At 44.7% G+C, this 17,857-nt stretch overlaps 2 protein-coding genes across 2 annotated transcripts in view; one reads left to right on the plus strand and one right to left on the minus strand.

Annotated features, from left to right (window-relative positions):
- The window catches only part of LOC309329961 (T-lymphocyte surface antigen Ly-9-like), a 319,160-nt gene that overhangs the window by 79,605 nt on the left and 221,698 nt on the right, over nt 1-17,857 (minus strand). The gene's annotated exons all lie outside the window — the stretch shown is intronic.
- Nucleotides 11,754-16,090, plus strand: LOC309329782 (uncharacterized protein). The gene is made up of 2 exons (XM_081840793.1): nt 11,754-11,865; nt 14,974-16,090. Exons 1-2 carry the CDS (start codon nt 11,803-11,805, stop codon nt 15,421-15,423), a joined length of 513 nt encoding a protein of 170 aa, XP_081696919.1. The 5' UTR covers nt 11,754-11,802; the 3' UTR covers nt 15,424-16,090.

The raw sequence follows: 17,857 nt of genomic DNA on the forward strand, positions 1-17,857 counted from the left end.
TAATCTTCTTTTAAAGCCATCCAGGTTGGTGGCCAAAAATGCTATTCAAGGGATTGAATCTCCTAATTTAACTATCATTATAATTCCTTCTGTTTGCAGTCTTCAGTGGGTGAGTGCCACGCCTCATGCAAAGAAGTTTATCACCACCCACATGCAAGAGGGAAGTGGAACAAGGCTCGTGGGTAGGGATGGTCTGTACTGCCTTTAATTGTCCTGTTTTACTGCCACTCCAATTATTGGTACAGCTTTTCCCATGGAGTTTTTTAAAGAATGTACAGAAACTCCACACTTAAAAAGCATGATGAAGAAGAAGAGTTTGGATTTGATATCCCGCTTTATCACTACCCTAGGGAGTCTCAAAGCGGCTAACAGTCTCCTTTCCCTTCCTGCCCCACAACAAACACTCTGTGAGGTGAGTGGGGCTGAGAGACTTCAGAGAAGTGTGACTGGCCCAAGGTCACCCAGCAGCTGCACGTGGAGGAGCGGGGAAGCGAACCCGGTTCACCAGATTACGAGTCCACTGCTCTTAACCACCACACCACACTGACTAGGGTACCCACCTTTTACATAACATAAACATTTCCAAATCATTTCACTATACTTCATATGGTAAAATGCCTACTTTCTTTCCATATTTACCAAAATATATGCACTTTGTGAGCACTTTCTGTGTTGCAGAATCCAAAGGATGCGCACACTGACTAGCAGTTGCATTCTGATCTGCAAGCATGTTTGGAAGCATCAGATTGGGTCGGTCAATAGTATTTGTGGTTCTCTACCTTCTATATAGGGGACGCGGGTGGCGCTGTGGGTAAAACCTCAGCGCCTAGGACTTGCCGATCGCATGGTCGGCAGTTCGAAACGCCGCGGCAGGGTGTGCTCCCATCGTTTGGTCCCAGCGCCTGCCAACCTAGCAGTTCGAAAGCACCCCCGGGTGCAAGTAGATAAATAGGGACCACTAACCAGCGGGAAGATAAGCGGCGTTCCGTGTGCTTTGCTGGCTCTCCAGATGCAGCTTCGTCACGCTGGCCACGTGACCCGGAAGTGTCTGCGGACAGCGCTGGCTCCCGGCATATAGAGTGAGATGAGCGCACAAGCCTAGGGTCTGGCAAGACTGGCCCGTACGGGCAGGGGTACCTTTACCTTTACCTTGTATATGGCCACTGCTCTTCTTGTGAGCCTTGTCATTTGGGGCAGATCTACTTGACAGGACACTGTTGGGAGTTTGAGTAACAGAGGTATCAGATCATTCTTCCTGGCGAATGAGAAGGCCCCCTGCATGTGTCGACCCTTTACCAGGATTTCTGAACTCCACTATGGGTTGCTCCAAATAAAGGAAGCTCTAAGGCTTTAGAAAATTTCCACATGAACGTTGGCAGAATTGGGTATTAGTGCACTCCTTTGTGGCAATGGGACAGTTCTATTTTGAAATCCCACATCGTGGACCAGACACCTGACTTTCTTTGTTTCTCTCCTACTCTTCTCTCTACCCCATTGTTGTTTTTGGTGGAGTGGAGGGAATCGTTGCTTTTTTAAAAAAAAGATACAGGAGTGATTATTATGATGCTGCAAAAGCTTTAATAGTAAATAGGGAAATCAAAAGGATACATGTTCCAACAGTAATTTATACAACAAGAACAAGAACAGTGATCAAGCAGAAAGAGAAATAAATTGATGTGCTGTGCTTTGATCCTTTGGCTCTAGCGAGTGCAAGCAAGTTGTACAAACATATTCTAGCAGGGGTGGCAGACACCCATTCAAGGACAAGCTGTAACCCCTGTCCCCAGGATTCCACAAATTTTGGTGGTGACAGCAAACACAAACATGTTTTAAAGGAGACTGAACACTGTCCCTCTGTGTGCCCATGTTTGTGTGTCCTTTGTATGCTTGTATCCTGTGTGTGTGAATGAATGTGTCTATGTGTAAGCAGGGGTGTTGCCACGAACACCATGGGCATGGAGCCCTCCCACCCTAAGGTGGGGTTGGACAAGGGTGAATGCAGCCCCCACACTGAAAGAAGCACCAAGGTTATCCACCACTGTGTTACAGGATGAAACAGCAGAGAGCAAGAGACAGATACCTGGGCTTGGTTCTCACAGGTGAAGAACACCTTGAACTTCAGCCAGAATTCCAGGTATGTACAATATCTGAAACGCTATGGATTGTTCTTTGTCTTGACAGTTCCTGGTTGTTCAGAGCATCATGGCTGAGCTTGGGTTTAGCAGGGGTACTTGCAGATGCTTTGTCTACGTTTTGGTCCACAGATGCTCCCAAGGCGTCCATAGCCGCCTCCGTAACCTAATCCATAACCTCCGTAACCTCCATAACCTCCAGAGGCACATGGTGAGTAGCCTCCGACTGCCATGGGCTCACAGCTGGCAGAGAGTATGGGCCCAGGGATGGTCACAACGACCTGAGGTGGCTGGATCACCACTTCGGATGGTGGGATTTGGGTGGTGCATCCAACCTGGGCACCAGGATAGATGCCGAGACTGCTTGCTGACACACCACCACCACCGATGATGCCGCCGCCAATGAGGCCACCGCCGATGCCAGAGGTAGGCCCACACGGTCCAAGGCCAACGACTGGAGAAGAGGCGCAGGATGGGATGGCGCAAGAAGGTCCACAAGATGGGATGCAACAAGACATATTGAGTTCTGGGGATGAATCTGGGGGAAAAGACACAAACATTAAGGAAGAGTTAGGCTAATTTGGGAAAAACAACAACTAGGGGTTCTGTCCCTGCTTGTGGCACTCTCCAGTCCCCCTTAAATAGCTTGCCAAACTCCCATGTCTATGCAAACCCTGATGACTTGTTACAATCTTATATATATAGGGAGAAAAACCAGTGTTTCAGTGAAGCCACCCCTAAACAGTACCACTCCTTCCCACCAGGTGGGGATGTTGGACTCTGCAAAATTGTTGAATGAAGTGGATTAAGGATCAATAAAGTGGTACTTTGGGTTAAGAACTTAATTCGTTCCAGATGTCCATTCTTAACCTGAAACTGTTCTTAACCTGAAGCACCACTTTAGCTAACGGGGCCTCCCACTGCCGCCACCACACGATTTCTGTTCTCATCCTGAAGCAAAGTTCTAAACCCGAGATACTATTTCTGGGTTAGCGGAGTCTGTAACCTGAAGCGTCTGTAACCCAAGGTACCACTGTATCCTTAAACATCCACTTTCTCATGAATGGACTGCCTTGCTGCTTAAGATTATACACAAAGACTCTTCCTTGCATCCCTGATTGTTTGGACCTTCTTCTGTAGCAACATCTGGACCCTAAGCCCAAAAAGGCCCAGCATGCCTGTTTCTCAGTGGTTGCTGCCCTGACTAATTCTAAGCCCTATTTGAGGTAGTCCCTTAAATAGAAAAATGTCAAGAGAGGGGGACAGTCAGTGTCTAGTAAGGAGTGGCAATCTCTCCCAGTGTTTCTTGGCTGCATAGCCTATCATTCCTGACAACTGACCTGCTGGCTGGGGGCTGATAGGTGTTGCACTCCAACAATATCTCGAGAGTGACAGGTTGCCCACAATGGCCTTAACTCCTCACTTTAAAAAACAAAAAAACCAGTGTTTTCACATTCTTGCAAGTTTAATTAGAGTTTTGCCTAAATACCACTTAAAGGGGAAGCTTTTTTAAAAGCTTGCCTATGAGAAGTTTGCAAGTTTATAAGTGGAGCTTGCCCTTTTAATATTTCTGCCAGGTGAAGCAGCAAGAGCTGAAAGAAATTTCTAGCTACTATGCAGCTGTTAAAATCAAAGGAGCTTGGTGGTGGTGGTGGGTTTATCACAATCATCATCTCTTTATTAATAGGACATATAAATATAATATAAACAATTGTCTAAGCATTTGCTACTTTTGTTGGATGCTATTGTTAATTTTTTTTTAGATGTTATTTTTTTCTAATTGTAAGAGTCCCCCCCCCCCAATTGCTTTCTAATGTTGCATTTTAAATTGTTGTAAACCACCCTGGATTATAGGATGAAGGGCAAGTAATAAAGTAAAGCAATACTAAGAATAGTAATAATCACCTTCTAAACCATCGTCACAATGCAATTTATGTATAGAATAATGAAAAGTGTTAAAATGCTATTAAAAAATAACAAGAATATAGACTGAAACTCTGAAATCTTGGCAGACAGAAGTTTTCTTTTTCCTTAGAAAGGGAATGTGAGTTTATCTAGGGAAAACCTTCACACAGTTCAAGGGGCAACAGCTGCTGTGTATTGTACCAGGAGTACAATATAGCCCTCTCTAGCTGTTACTGGAGTCCAGCTCCCATTGCTCCCATCCAGTAGGGCAGATGACCAAGGATGATGATGGAAGCTGTAGTCAATGGACTGCAGGAAGAGTCATCAGCTTCCCCCAGCAGTGCTTTATATGGAGAAAGGACCTGTGTTCCACCACTGGGCTTCACGAAACAGCATCTCCAACAGGGATGATGAACTGGTGGCCCTTTTTAGGAGTTGTTGGGCCACTGGTTTACAGTAAACCCCAGCTGAGGCTGCCAAACAGAATTCATGAAATAGAGAAGCTGCAGAGCACAGACCCCACAGAGAGATCGTTTGTAGAATGGAAGAAAGTACACTCACCCTTTGACCACCTTGAAAACAAAGGAGGTGCAACAACAAAAACCATCCTTCCCATGTTTTAGAATTTTACCTCCCCCTGCCCATCATTCACCATTGATAATTTTTGAACGCCTTTTTTCTTGTTAATTGATGGAGAATGGTCCAGGGGGCTGGGACAAGTTGAACTGGGCCTGACTTGAACGTTGTGGGTCTACACCCTATGTTCTTTTGCTACCCAACCTTCTCTTGTATAAGAAAGGACTATCTAATGTAGCTCTTGGTTGGAGATATAATATGGACAATGCTTTATTGAAACACATGCTTTTACTGTGTCCCACACTTACTAAGTTCTGGGAGAACATGCTGTACTTTACAAACAAGATACTAGGGGAAAATTTAAGGTTTTCAGAGGTGAATATGCTCTTGAGCTATATACCCATTGTATGGAAATTGACAACAGGACAGCGAAAATGGATTCTGCATGACCTAATGGTGGCGAGAGACTGATACTGATGAATTGGAAGAATAGAGCTACGATTCTCCTTAATCAATGGCTTGAGAACATGGTAACATTTGGCAACATATAGATGGACAGCTTATAGACTCAGACTTTCTTTGGATAAATACAATGATATTTGGAATGAGTTTACACAGAATATATTATGTTATTGACAATTATATGTGTATTAGGATAACAAGAATATACACAACTGTATGGTAATAAAAACAGAATTTTATCTTTTCATTCTCAATCACTTTTCCCCTTCTATTCTTTTTTCTCTCTCACTCTATCTTTTTATAAATGAAATTCTCTTATTAAAATATTAGTATGACCCAACGCTCTCTGCCAGTATCTGCCGCACATTTACTGAACAAGAAGAATTATGCCGGGGAATATGGGAGGCAAGTAAAGAATCCTAAGGAAAGTGCATTACCAGCATAGAAGAAGACCCACAAAGGTTTCTGTTTAGCTGGCAATGAGGCACCAGGCTTGGGCAACCAGTGGCCATCCAAGTGTTGCTGTGCTCCAACTCCCATCAACCCCAGCCAGCCTGGCCAAATGTCATGGGAACAAATGTCCAGGAACAATTGGAGGGCCACAGGATCCTCACTGCTGCCCTAGACATACATCCAAACCAATCAGGGATCACATATTAAATGTGCTTACAGAGGTGTAAATCCTGTGGACCTCCAGAGGTGGTTGGGCTCCAGCTCCCATCCACCTCAGCTAGTGTGGCCAACAATTGGAGGGCCAAAGTTTCCCAGAAACCAATGGCCCCACAGTGGAAGGGTGTGTGGATCCAGAATTGGATCCACAGTCACTTACGGACTCATTCTTAAAACCGTATTTATGGAAGACAATCTTACTTGGCTAAGAGGGATTGCCGAAGAAGAAGAAGAAGAAGAAGAAGAAGAAGAAGAAGAGGAAGAAGACTTCTGCTATAAACGCAAACACACCAAGCTAAAGATGGAATGAGAGTGAGCAAAAAAAATGGACTTACCTAGTCGACCGAAGAGAAGGAACAACTGTCTTGAAGTGAGCTGTTGCTGAAGAAATGGAAAAGATGGAGTGCTTTTATAACCGTTCTGTGACAGGTTAATGATAGGTGACAACATTTCTGCCCAAGGATTTAATTACTTTTTGGCTTGTTTTGCTATCTGTATCTTGATTTCCCCCCCGTGCTAATTGAATAATTTTCTGCTATTAGTTGTTCATCAGGTTCACATATTTTAAACTTCCTTTACTTTCATGTTCTATTGTCCCCTTTCCCATCGTTTAAATCGTGTGGTAAACAGGAAACGCACACGGGTGAAACTATCTATTCAGCAAATACATCATGAGCCAGAAGCAAGGCTGGTGTTCAAACCAGAGTTTTGCATTCAATGCATTTATCAAACATTCAAAAATAAGATTTTAATTTAGATCTCTCTTCATTTATTTATTGCATTTTTATGCCACCTTCCTCCAAGAAGCTCAAGGCGGCATGTGTGGCTCTCCCCCTCCTCATTCAGTGCCCACAACAACACTGAGAAGTAGGTTAGGCTGAGAGGCAATGGCTGGCCCAAGATCACCCAATGAGGGAGGATTTCAACTTTGGGTGAGCTCTCGTTGCTCGGTCCCTGCTCCTGCCAACCTAGCAGTTTGAAAGCATGTCAAAGTGCAAGTAGATAAATAGGTACCGCTCCGGTGGGAAGGTAAACGATGTTTCCGTGTGCTGCTCTGGTTCGCCAGAAGCGGCTTAGTCCTGCTGGCCACATGGCCCAGAAGCTGTACGCCGGCTCCCTCGGCCAATAAAGTGAGATGAGCGCACAACTCCAGAGTCAGCAACAACTGGACCTTACGGTCAGGGGTCCCTTTACCTTTACCTCTGCTAGGTCTAACACTCTAGTCACTACATCACATGCTAGGACATTGTACAGATGAAATGAATATTCACAGAGATTCAGAATTTGCAGGAATGAGGAGGGATGAATCCAAAATTGAGCTCTACATTCAATTTTTTATTTTGTATGTAGCAATTTTGACCTTGAAATCCAAGGGCTTTAAACTTGAAGGGATCTGTTGATCATTCGGGCAGATATTCAATACCTCATCTAATGCTATCATGGATGGACCTGCATTTCTAAACCCAGGGTTTACCGGGATCCAACTTTACCCTACACCAGAACATCTGCACCAGAACATAGCAGTGGTGAGCAATCTGTGGACCTCCAGATGTTTTTGGGACCCAGCTCCCACCAGTCCCAGACAGCATAGCCAATTGCCATGTAGGAGGAGAGATTGGGTCCTGCAACACCCAGAGGACCACAGGTTGTCTACCTTGGCCTAAAACTAATACATGCAACGGCTGAATAAGTATGGTTTCGTCAAGGCCTAGGTGGAAGTTCAGCTGGGAACCTTCAGCACCTTTCAAAGACCAGAAGTGTTGTGACATTCTCTGCCGCCATGGAGGGCACAGTTAGATCTAATGGGTGGTGTCCAACATTAGTGACACCCAGAACAGACCCATCAAAATTGGGTGGGAGGCAGTAACGCTTCTGAATATCAGTGGTCCGAAGCCATCAGAGGGGAGAGTGGCTCTTGTACTTGGGTTCTGCTCGACAATTTCCCAGAGGCATTTGGGTGGCCACTGTGAGAACAGGATGTTGGACTAGATGGGTCATTGGCCTCATCCAGCATTTATGTTCTTAAATTAAGAGGCATCACTAACTAATCCATCAATGTCAGTGAGTCAACTCTGAGTAGAATTAAGCTGACTACAACTCCAGTTGCACATGGCTTCCTCTGAGGAATCCTGGCAGCGTGTTAAGTGAATAATGAGGACGGGACGTAGCTCAGAGTGAATCTTGTTTGCATGTAGAAGGTCCCAGGATAATTCTCTAGCATCTTCAGGTATGGGTGGAACACTGAGGAGCCACTACCAGTCAGTGTTGGTTAATACTGAGCTGAATGGAGCAATGTTCTGGAGAAGATACCTGAAATAATCCATAATAGCAATCAAGCTTAACAGAATGCATTGGATTGTGGGTCACAATCGTAGAATGATAGAGTTGGAAGGAACCCAACGGGTCAGCATCTAATTCAACCCCATGCATTGCAGGAATCATAGCTAAAGAATCCCTGACAGATGATTGAAGCAAACTAAGTTTCATTCAGGGACGCGGGTGGCACTGTGGGTTAAACCACAGAGCCTAGGACTTGCCGATCAGAAGGTTGGCAGTTCGAATCCCCAACATGGGGTGAGCTCCTGTTGTTCGGTCCCAGCTCCTGCCAACCTAGCAATTCAAAAGCACGTCAAAGTGCAAGTAGATAAATAGGTGAACGGCGTTTCCGTGCGCTGCTCTGGTTCGCCAGAAGCGGCTTAGTCATGCTGGCCACATGACCCGGAAGCTGTACGCCTGCTCCCTCAGCCAATAAAGCGAGATGAGCGCCGCAACCCCAGAGTCGTCCATGACTGGACCTAATGGTCAGGGGTCCTTTTTAAGTTTCATTCAGCCAAGTTCTACTCCAAGTTAGGGATGCATACAAAGTTCACCCTTTATGAAATCACTTAGGAACTATTGCATGATTCGCTGTTTCATGCCCTCAATGAAGCGATTGAACATTGAAAGAGTATTTGTGAGATTCCAGAGCCCTGGACCATACTTTCCTCCAAAAAATATGTAAATATTCTAATGTCAATTCGGCTATGGTAGGCTCCCTTTATCCCTCTGAATAACTTGGCTGTTCTCACCCCTCTAGGCACACACAAGGATTCTCTCTGGTTTTCCCAGTAGTGATGTATGGAAGTGAGAGCTGGACTATAAAGAAGGCTGATCGCCAAAGAATTGATGCTTTTGAATTCTGGTGCTGGAGGAGACTCTGGAGAGTCCCATGGACTGCAAGAAGATCCAACCTCTCCATTCTGAAGGAAATCAGCCCTGAGTGCTCACTGGAAGGACAGATCCTGAATCTGAGGCTCCAAGACTTTGGCCACATCATGAGAAGAGAAGACTCCCTGGAAAAGACCATTTATCTGTTTATTGCATTTATATCCCACCTTTCCCCCCACAGTGCTCAAGGCACTCATGGTTCTCCCCCCTTCTCATTTCTTCCCCCAATGAGCCTGTAAGATAGTTTGGCCTGAGAGGCAGAGGCTGGCCCCAAATTCACACCCAGTGAGCTTCATGGTTAAGTAAGGATTTGAACCCTGGTCTCCCAGGTCCTAGTCTAACACTCTACCCATTCCACCACACTGAATATACTAAATTTAAGGACTTTAATGTTTAAATTACTTGGCAATTGACTGCTATATAGGTGGGTATTACTTCTGATAGCAGTTATGAATCCTATCTCAGTGCACTGGGACGAAAGACCACCAGAATTTCTCAAGAAATATGAAGTGGGATAAGTTCACTAAATCACAGAAACTGAACAAAGTGAGATGAGATCTCTAATTACATCACTACTGAGAATAAAACCATTGAAATGCATGAACCTGAGTTAGTCATTTCAACTAGAGTTGCACGCAGCCCAGTGGGTTTAAGACACCAATGGGTAGATTTCAGTTTGAACGTTACAAAACACCTTCTTGATATGTGCTGATTGATATCTAGAGGAGTGCTGGATTTGCCCTTGTTGAAGATCTTCAAACAGAGGCTGTGCAGCTCTAGCTAAGGATCTTTCTGCATTCAAGAGAGGTTTAAAGAGTATAAGCTACAAGGACCTCTCCAACTTACTGGTTCTACATAAGCCACTTTGAGGTCCATGCTGGAAAAAAAAGTGGAATATAAATCTTGTAAATTATAAATGGTACTGTACTTAGAATTGTATCCAATGTTAGTCACACGCATAGTAGATCCAGGAGAGGGCCATAGCCCAGTGGTAGAGCATGTGTCTTGCATGCAGAAGGTCTCGGGTTCAATCCCCAGCATCTCTAGATAGGGCTGGAAATGCCTGCTATCTGAAATGATGGAGAGACACTGCTAGAGAATATTGAGATAGATGGACCAATGATCTGATTTGGTTTCAGACAGATTCCTATGTTCCTATAGGTACATCTTCTCTTGTACATTAATGGATGTATACATTTTATTGTGAAATCTGTTAACTAGGTCAATAATTGGCTGGTTGATTCACAGGTTGTTCTGAGGAAGCCATCAACAGCTCACTAGGCTAACTGCCTGGTGAAATCAGAGATGCAGAGAATGTCTTTCAGTTCTTTTATTTAAATCAACAGAAATACATGGAGATCATAGACTGTGCTCCCTCAATCTTGAACTGTTGCTCAGAGTGCCTGCTTCCCATCCTCAGCAGGTACTTCCTATCTCTCAGACCCGTCCTGCTGTCTATGGTGGCCACTAAGGGAATCCCTCTGTCTCTGTTTGGCTTTCTGCTCTGTGACATGCAGGAAGCGCCTGGTTCTAGGGTTCTAGGGTAAGGTCTAACACAGTGTTCAGAGAAAGCATGTGACTTGGCTGCTGTACTGTTTCTAACGCATCCGACTCTTGTCTCTGTTCAGGGCTAGTGCACCTGCTACCGCTTCTCCTGTTCTTCACCATACATTATTTCCCAGCTCCTTTCTTCTTCTGAGGTTTGACCTGTCCCAGACCTTCTCTGGAAGCCTCTTGAGGTGGCAGTCTCCACTAGTCCTCCTCACCTGCCCAGTCCCTGACACAGGTGGGATTCTTTCTGGGTCTGCACCTACCAAGTTTTAAGCTGTCATTCAGTGGTCTCCCTTAGGAGGTTGTGGACTCTCCTTCCTTGGAGGTTTTTAAGCAGAGGTTGGATGGCCATCTGCCATGAATGTTTTGGTTGAACTTCCTGCATTGCGGGGGGTTGGACAAGATGACCCTTCCAACTCTACAAGTCTGTGATGTAAATGGGATCAGAAGTCATAATGATAGAATCCAGCAGGGCCATCTAACAAAGATGAAAGTTGGAAGATACAGAGAAAACACAAGAAACACAGCTCATAGGGAATTTGGTTCCACAGGAGGCAGCGATGGCCACCAACCTGTATTGCTTTAAAAGAGGTTTGACAAATCCATGAAAGCTAAGGCTATCAGTCACTACTGGTCATGATGACTAGATTCTACCTCCACTGTTGGTGGCAATATGCCCCTGAATGCTAGTTTCTGGGGTTCACAAGTGGGGAGAACACTGTTGCTTGTGGGCTTCCCATTGATGGTCTGGTTGGTCACTGTGAGAAACAGGATGTTGGACAAACTAGGCCTTTGATCTGATTCATCAGAGTTCCATTATGGACTCCCAGAAAAGATGTTTGTCTTGAGTTTCACATAACAGACAACCCATTTGTGCTGTCGTGCAAAAAAATATGCACACTCCAAATCCAGGATGCGGACAATGGTTTTGGTTCCCAGAAGATGTGGGCCGCATAGCCAGTTTGACTTGTAACCTTTTTGCCAAAGGCCAGGATGGATGCCGCACTTTTACGGGAACATCCAAACCTTGATCATTTAAAAACAGAGAGATAAGCATGGTATAATAGAGGGAAAGAAATAGGTTAGGGTGGAACTAAAATGAGCAAAGGTGGCAAAAACAAGAATCCCCACCGCATAATAATTTGTAACGTACCATTATTTAATGCATAGGGGTTTAAGATTAAACATGCAGATAACATTTTCAGGAAACGACTAGTTGTGAAATAATTAAATCCTCAGGCATAGATCATGTATCACACCCATTAGAATTCCTCTGGAAGGATATAAAAGGCACCATGACATGTTCAACAGCATCCCTGAGCTCTCCACTACTTCTCTTCATTTCAGCACTCTCAAGATTCAGGTAAGTCCATTCACATTCTTTCTATCAGTGGCTGTGATACATTCTATGTTCTATGAATTGGGTTCTGTTCTCTGAATGTCAAAGCAGTCCATCCAGGGCTGGGGAAACCTGAAGCTCTCCAAATGTTAGGGGCATAGCAAGCTGCCTTATACTGAGTGAGACCATCTGTTTTGATATCATCTGCACTGTCAGTGGCTAGCCAGGATTTCAGGCAAGGGTCTTTTTGTGGGGCAAACCCAGCCTCGTATAACCAACATGCTCAACTCTAATTAATGCATGAAGGGGTTAAGGCCATAGAGAAAGCTGTCCTGCCAGGCTTAGCTAGGTCACATACCCCCATCTTGGAAGGAAAGGCTCTTTGTTCTGGGCACACAGCTCAAACGGTGTGCCTTTAGCAAGTCATCTTTGTGTTTCTATACAAATAATTTACCATTTTTGAAACTCAGTTGCACTGCCTGCATTTTTTTTGCTGCTGTATGGAAAAGCACGGCTCTGACCTTTTGAAGAGTTTGTAAGTAAAGCATTTTAAACCTACAAAACATGTGGTCTCTTTCTATATTAAGGGAAGTGATTTTTTGGGGGGAAAGAACTTAGAAGGGGATATTTTAAAGGTCTAATAGCCTTTATTTCCACGCTTTACTTTGCTGCATGTTTTCTGATTTTAAATCTCTGCCGGGGGTCTCTCACCAAATAGTACCTGTCCCTAAACCTGGAACTAAGTACCCAGGGAATCCTCATTTTATTCTTTACCCAAAATTACTGCTTTTATTATATACTTGTTGCTATTTTCCTGTGCCGTTTTAAACTGTTTTTAGCTTATTTATTATATTGTGAGCATTGCCTTGTGACATATATGTGGAAGGTGATGTTGTTCTTGTGATTTATTTTAATGCATGCATTTGCACCCTCCACCCCCCAGTTCTTGTCTATTTCATTGTACGTTAGATCTACTGGGTTGTAGACAACGTTAATTCCACTCAGAGTAGTCCGACTGAAATTAATGACCAGATTAGGAGTATGGAGAGCTCAAGAAAAAAAATTAATCAACACGACTAACTTAGACGCAGTAATTTCAATGGCTCTGCTCCGAGTAGAATTTCGTTGGATACAGACTATTGCAGTTCATACTGGGAGCTTTGTTTAGGGGGTGGAAAACAATTACCACACATACACACAAAAAAAATCAGGGGTGACTTGATCCATCATCAGCCTCAAGCATTTTGCCTCCTCTTCCCCAAGGACCACCAAATTTGGTGACAGAGGCAAAAATAAAACCAATTTCAAGCAGAAACAGAGTTGGTGTTGGACAAAACCAAATGCCCTGATGAGGATAGAGTCCTCAGTTACTTGATGAGGAACAAGGGATGGTTAATGTTGTCCTTGGGAAAAGAAGGAAGATGTGTGTGTGTGCGTGCAGAAACTAGCTGTTGAAGAAAACAAGACGTCGGCCTCAATTTAGGGATAGAAATCTGCCAATACCACCTTATTTCAAAGCAATATTGCTAGACCACCCAAGTGCACTCCCACAGCACTCTGCCCTAGGCAGATTTCAGGCAAGCATAGCTTGCACTCTACATTCCATGAGCATATTTCTAGATAAGGAATTAACCAGTGGCATTTCCTAGAGAGAGAAAACAAGCAGCTGTCAGCAGCACTGCAGCTTCGAGGGTTACCGGTTTATCAGAACTTCTTATTCTTCTTGTCGTATACACATTTAACCATCTCCCTCCTATAGTCACTTGTGAGTATTTCACGTTAGATTTGAGGTCTTGGAGGCTTTGGTAATAATAATAATAATTTATTATTTATATCCCGCCCATCTGGCTGGGTCTCCCCAGCCACCCTGGGTGGCTTCCAACAAAATATTAAACATTAAACATTAAAAGCTTCCCTAAACAGGGCTGCCTTCAGATGTCTTCTAAAAGACAGATCGTTGATTATTTCCTTGACATCTGGTGGGAGGGCCTTCCACAGGGCAGGTGCCACCACTGAGAAGGCCCTCTGCCTGGTTCCCTGTAACTTCACTTCTCGCAGGGAGGGAACCGCCAGAAAGCCCTCAGATCTGGACCTCAGTGTCCAGGCAGAATGATGGGGGTGGAGACGCTCCTTCAGGTATACTGGACCGAGGCCATTTAGGGCTTTAAAGGTCAGCACCAACACTTTGAATTGTGCTCAGAAACGTACTGGGAGCCAATGCAGATCTTTCAAGAAGGTATAGCTTCTATGCAAAAATCTCTACCTGCAAAAAATGTAAGGATTACAATTTCAATTCAGTACAAGAAAGTACTTGTTGAAGGAGCCCATAGTTAAACTATGGAACTCACTCCGACAAAAGGCAATGGTGACCACTGACCTAGATAACCTTAAAATAGGATTAGACAAATCCTCTTTTACGGCTTTTTGATGATTACAAGCCATGATAGGTATGATCTGCCTTCAATGTTGGAGGCAGCAAAGCTTCTAGATGCCAGTTGCTAGAAACCAGGAGAGAAGGGAAGGGCTGCTCCCTGCTGGTTTCCTACAGAGGCATTTGAGTGGAAAAAGTGAGGGCAGGATGCTGGACTAGTTGGGTCACTGGCCTAATCCAGCAGGCTCTTCTCATGTTCTTGTAACTGAGCCCCCACCTCCAAACAGCTTTTCTTTCAACCCAAATCACTGACCAGAGATCCGTCAGTTCAAGAATCCCAGAACCATACAATCCATCTTCATAGTGTACCACCTTGGGTGGCAGGAAGGTGAGTAACTCAGTTTTATAATTAAATAATAATAATAATAATAATAATAATAATAATAATAATACTTTAATAATAATAATAATTTATTATTTATACACCGCCCATCTGGCTGGGTTTCCCCAGCCACTCTGGGTGGCTTTCAACAGAACACTAAAATACAATAACCTATTAAACATTTAAAAATTCCCTAAACAGGGCTGCCTTCAGGTGTCTTCTAAAAGTCTGGTAGTTGTTTTCCTCTTTGACATCTACTAATAATAATTTAAATGAGTAAATATCCATGTTTGCCATATATAGACTTACTCTAAATTATGTCTTGATTCCCCAAATGGGCACCTGCTTAATACGGGCCTTTCTCAACATGTCCTTTCAGATTCACCTCCCGTGCCAAAACATGTCTTGCTGCATCCCATCTTGTGGCCCATCCTGCGCCATCCCATCTTGCGCCTCAAAACCTGTCATTGGTCTCGGACGGTGTGGTGTCGGCTCTGGATATGGGGGCATTGGCTATGGAAGCCTTGGAGGCGGTGGTGCAGTCTCAGCCAGCAGCCTCGGGGTGCTGTCTGGAGTCCACCCCTCGTGCCTCAACCAAATCCCACCATCTGAAGTGGTGATCCAACCACCTCAGGTCATTGTGACCATCCCTGGACCCATCCTGTCTGCCAGCTGTGAGCCCGTGGCAGTTGGAGGCTACAGCTCATGTGCTTCTGGAGGTTATGGAGGTTACGGAGGTTATGGATTAGGTTACGGAGGGGGCTATGGACGCCTTGGGAGCATCTGTGGACCAAGACGTAGACAAAGCATCTGCAAGTACCCCTGCTAAACCCAAGCTCAGCCATGATGCTCTGAACAACCAGGAACTGTCAAGACAAAGAAGAATCCATGCCTGAATCCATAGTGTTTCAGGTGTTGTGCATACCTGGCTGAGGTTCAAGGTGTTCTTCACCTGTGAGAACCAAGCCCAGGTATCTGTCTCTTGCTCTCTGCTGTCTCATCCTGTAACACAGGGGTGGATAACCTTGCTGCTTCTTTCAGTGTGGGGGCTGCATTCACCCTTGTCCAACCCCACCTTAGGGTGGGAGGGCTCCATGCCCATGGTGTTCGTGGCAACACCCCTGCTTACACATAGACACATTCATTCACACACACAGGATACAAGCATACAAAGGACACACAAACATGGGCACACAGAGGGACAGTGTTCAGTCTCCTTTAAAACATGTTTGTGTTTGCTGTCACCACCAAAATTTGTGGAATCCTGGGGACAGGGGTTACAACTTGTCCTTGAATGGGTGTCTGCCACCCCTGCTAGAATATGTTTGTACAACTTGCTTGCACTCGCTAGAGCCAGAGGATCAAAGCACAGCGCATCAATTTATTTCTCCTTCTGCTTGATCACTGTTCTTGTTCTTGTTGTATAAATTACTGTTGGAACATGTATCCTTTTGATTTCCCTATTTACTATTAAAGCTTTTGCAGCATCATAATAATCACTCCTGTATCTTTTTTTTAAAAAAAGGACAATGATTCACTCAACTCCACCAAAAACAACAATGGGGTAGAGGGAAGAGTAGGAGAGAAACAAAGAAAGTCGGGTGTCTGGTCCACGATGTGGGATTTTAAAATAGAAGCGTCCCATTGCCACAAAGGAGTGCAGAAATACCCAATTCTGCCAACATTAATGTGGAAATGTTCTAAAGCCATAGAGCTTCCTTGGATTGGAGCAACCCATAGTGGAGTTCAGAAATCCTGGCAAAGGGTCAACACATGCAGAGGGCCTTCTCATTCGCCAGGAAGAAGGATCTGATACCTCTGTTACTCAAACTCCCAACAGTGTCCTGTCAAGTAGATCTGCCCCAAATGACAAGAAGAGCAGTGGCCATATAGAAGGTAGAGAACCACAAATACTATTGACCACCCAATCTGTTGCTTCCAAACATGCTTGCAGATTAGAATGCAACTCCTAGTCAGTGTGCGCACCCTTTGGATTCTGCAACACAGAAAATGCTCACAAAGTGCATATATCTTGGGAAATATTGAAAGAAAGTAGGTATTTTACCATATGAAATATAGTGAAAAGATTTGGAGATGTTTATGTTATGTAAAAGGTGGGTACCCTAGTCAGTGTGGTGTAGTGGTTAAGAGCAGTGGACTCGTAATCTGGGGAACCGGGTTTGATTCCCAGCTCCTCCACATGCAGCTGCTGGGTGACCTTGGGCTAGTCACACTTCTCTGATGCCTCTCAGCCTCACTCACCTCACAGAGTGTTTGTTGTGGGGGAGGAAGGGAAAGGAGAATGTTAGCCGCTTTGAGACTCCCTAGGGTGGTGATAAAGTGGGATATCAAATCCAAACTCTTCATCATGCTTTTTAAGTGTGGAATTTCTGTACATTCTTTCAAAAACTCCACAGGAAAAGCTAGACCAATAATTGGAGTGGCAGTAAAACAGGACAATTAAAGGCAGTACAGACCTTCCCTACCCACGAGCCTTGTTCCACTTCCCTCTTGCATGTGGGTGGTGATAAACTTCTTTGCATGAGGCGTGGCACTCACCCACTGAAGACTGCAAACAGAAGGAATTATAATGATAGTTAAACTAGGAAATTCAACCCCATGAGTAGCATTGGTGGCCACCAGCCTGGATGGCTTTAAAAGAAGGTTAGATGGCTAATAGGCATCACCACTATGAGCTGCATCCATTGGAGGCCGTGTGGATTCATAGAATCAAAGAACTGTAGAGTTGGAAGGGACCCTGAGGACGATCTAGTGTCCAGCCCCCTGAAAAGCAGGAATGTGCAGCTGTCCCATAAGGGGATCAAACCTGCAACTCACCAGCTCCATGCTCCAACCAGCTGAGCTATCCAAGTGGTCAGCAATCGTGAGAGAGGAGAGTGCTGTTGAGCTCAGATCTTGTTTCCAGCTCTCCCACTGAGGCTTCGGGTTGGCTTCTGTGATATGCTGGACTAGGTGGGCCACTGGTTTGGTCCAGCCGACTCTTCTTAAATTTATTTCCTGAGTACTACCTCTACTGTAGGAAGCAGTATCTCTCTGAATAACAATTTCTGGGGAATATGGAAAGAAAGATTTGCCGCTGCGTTCAGGTCCTACTTGTGGGCTCTGCATTGGCATCTGATTGGCCACTGTGAAAACAGGAAACTGGACTGGAAAGGCCATTGGCCTGATACAGCGACAGAGCATTTCCTATGTTCCTATTATAGCTAAGTTCAACTGTCACTCTCAGGAGCAGTGGCCAATCA

The sequence above is a fragment of the Podarcis erhardii genome (assembly GCF_964252035.2).
Source record: "Podarcis erhardii genome assembly, chromosome: 15".
Taxonomy (NCBI): Eukaryota; Metazoa; Chordata; class Lepidosauria; order Squamata; family Lacertidae; genus Podarcis; species Podarcis erhardii.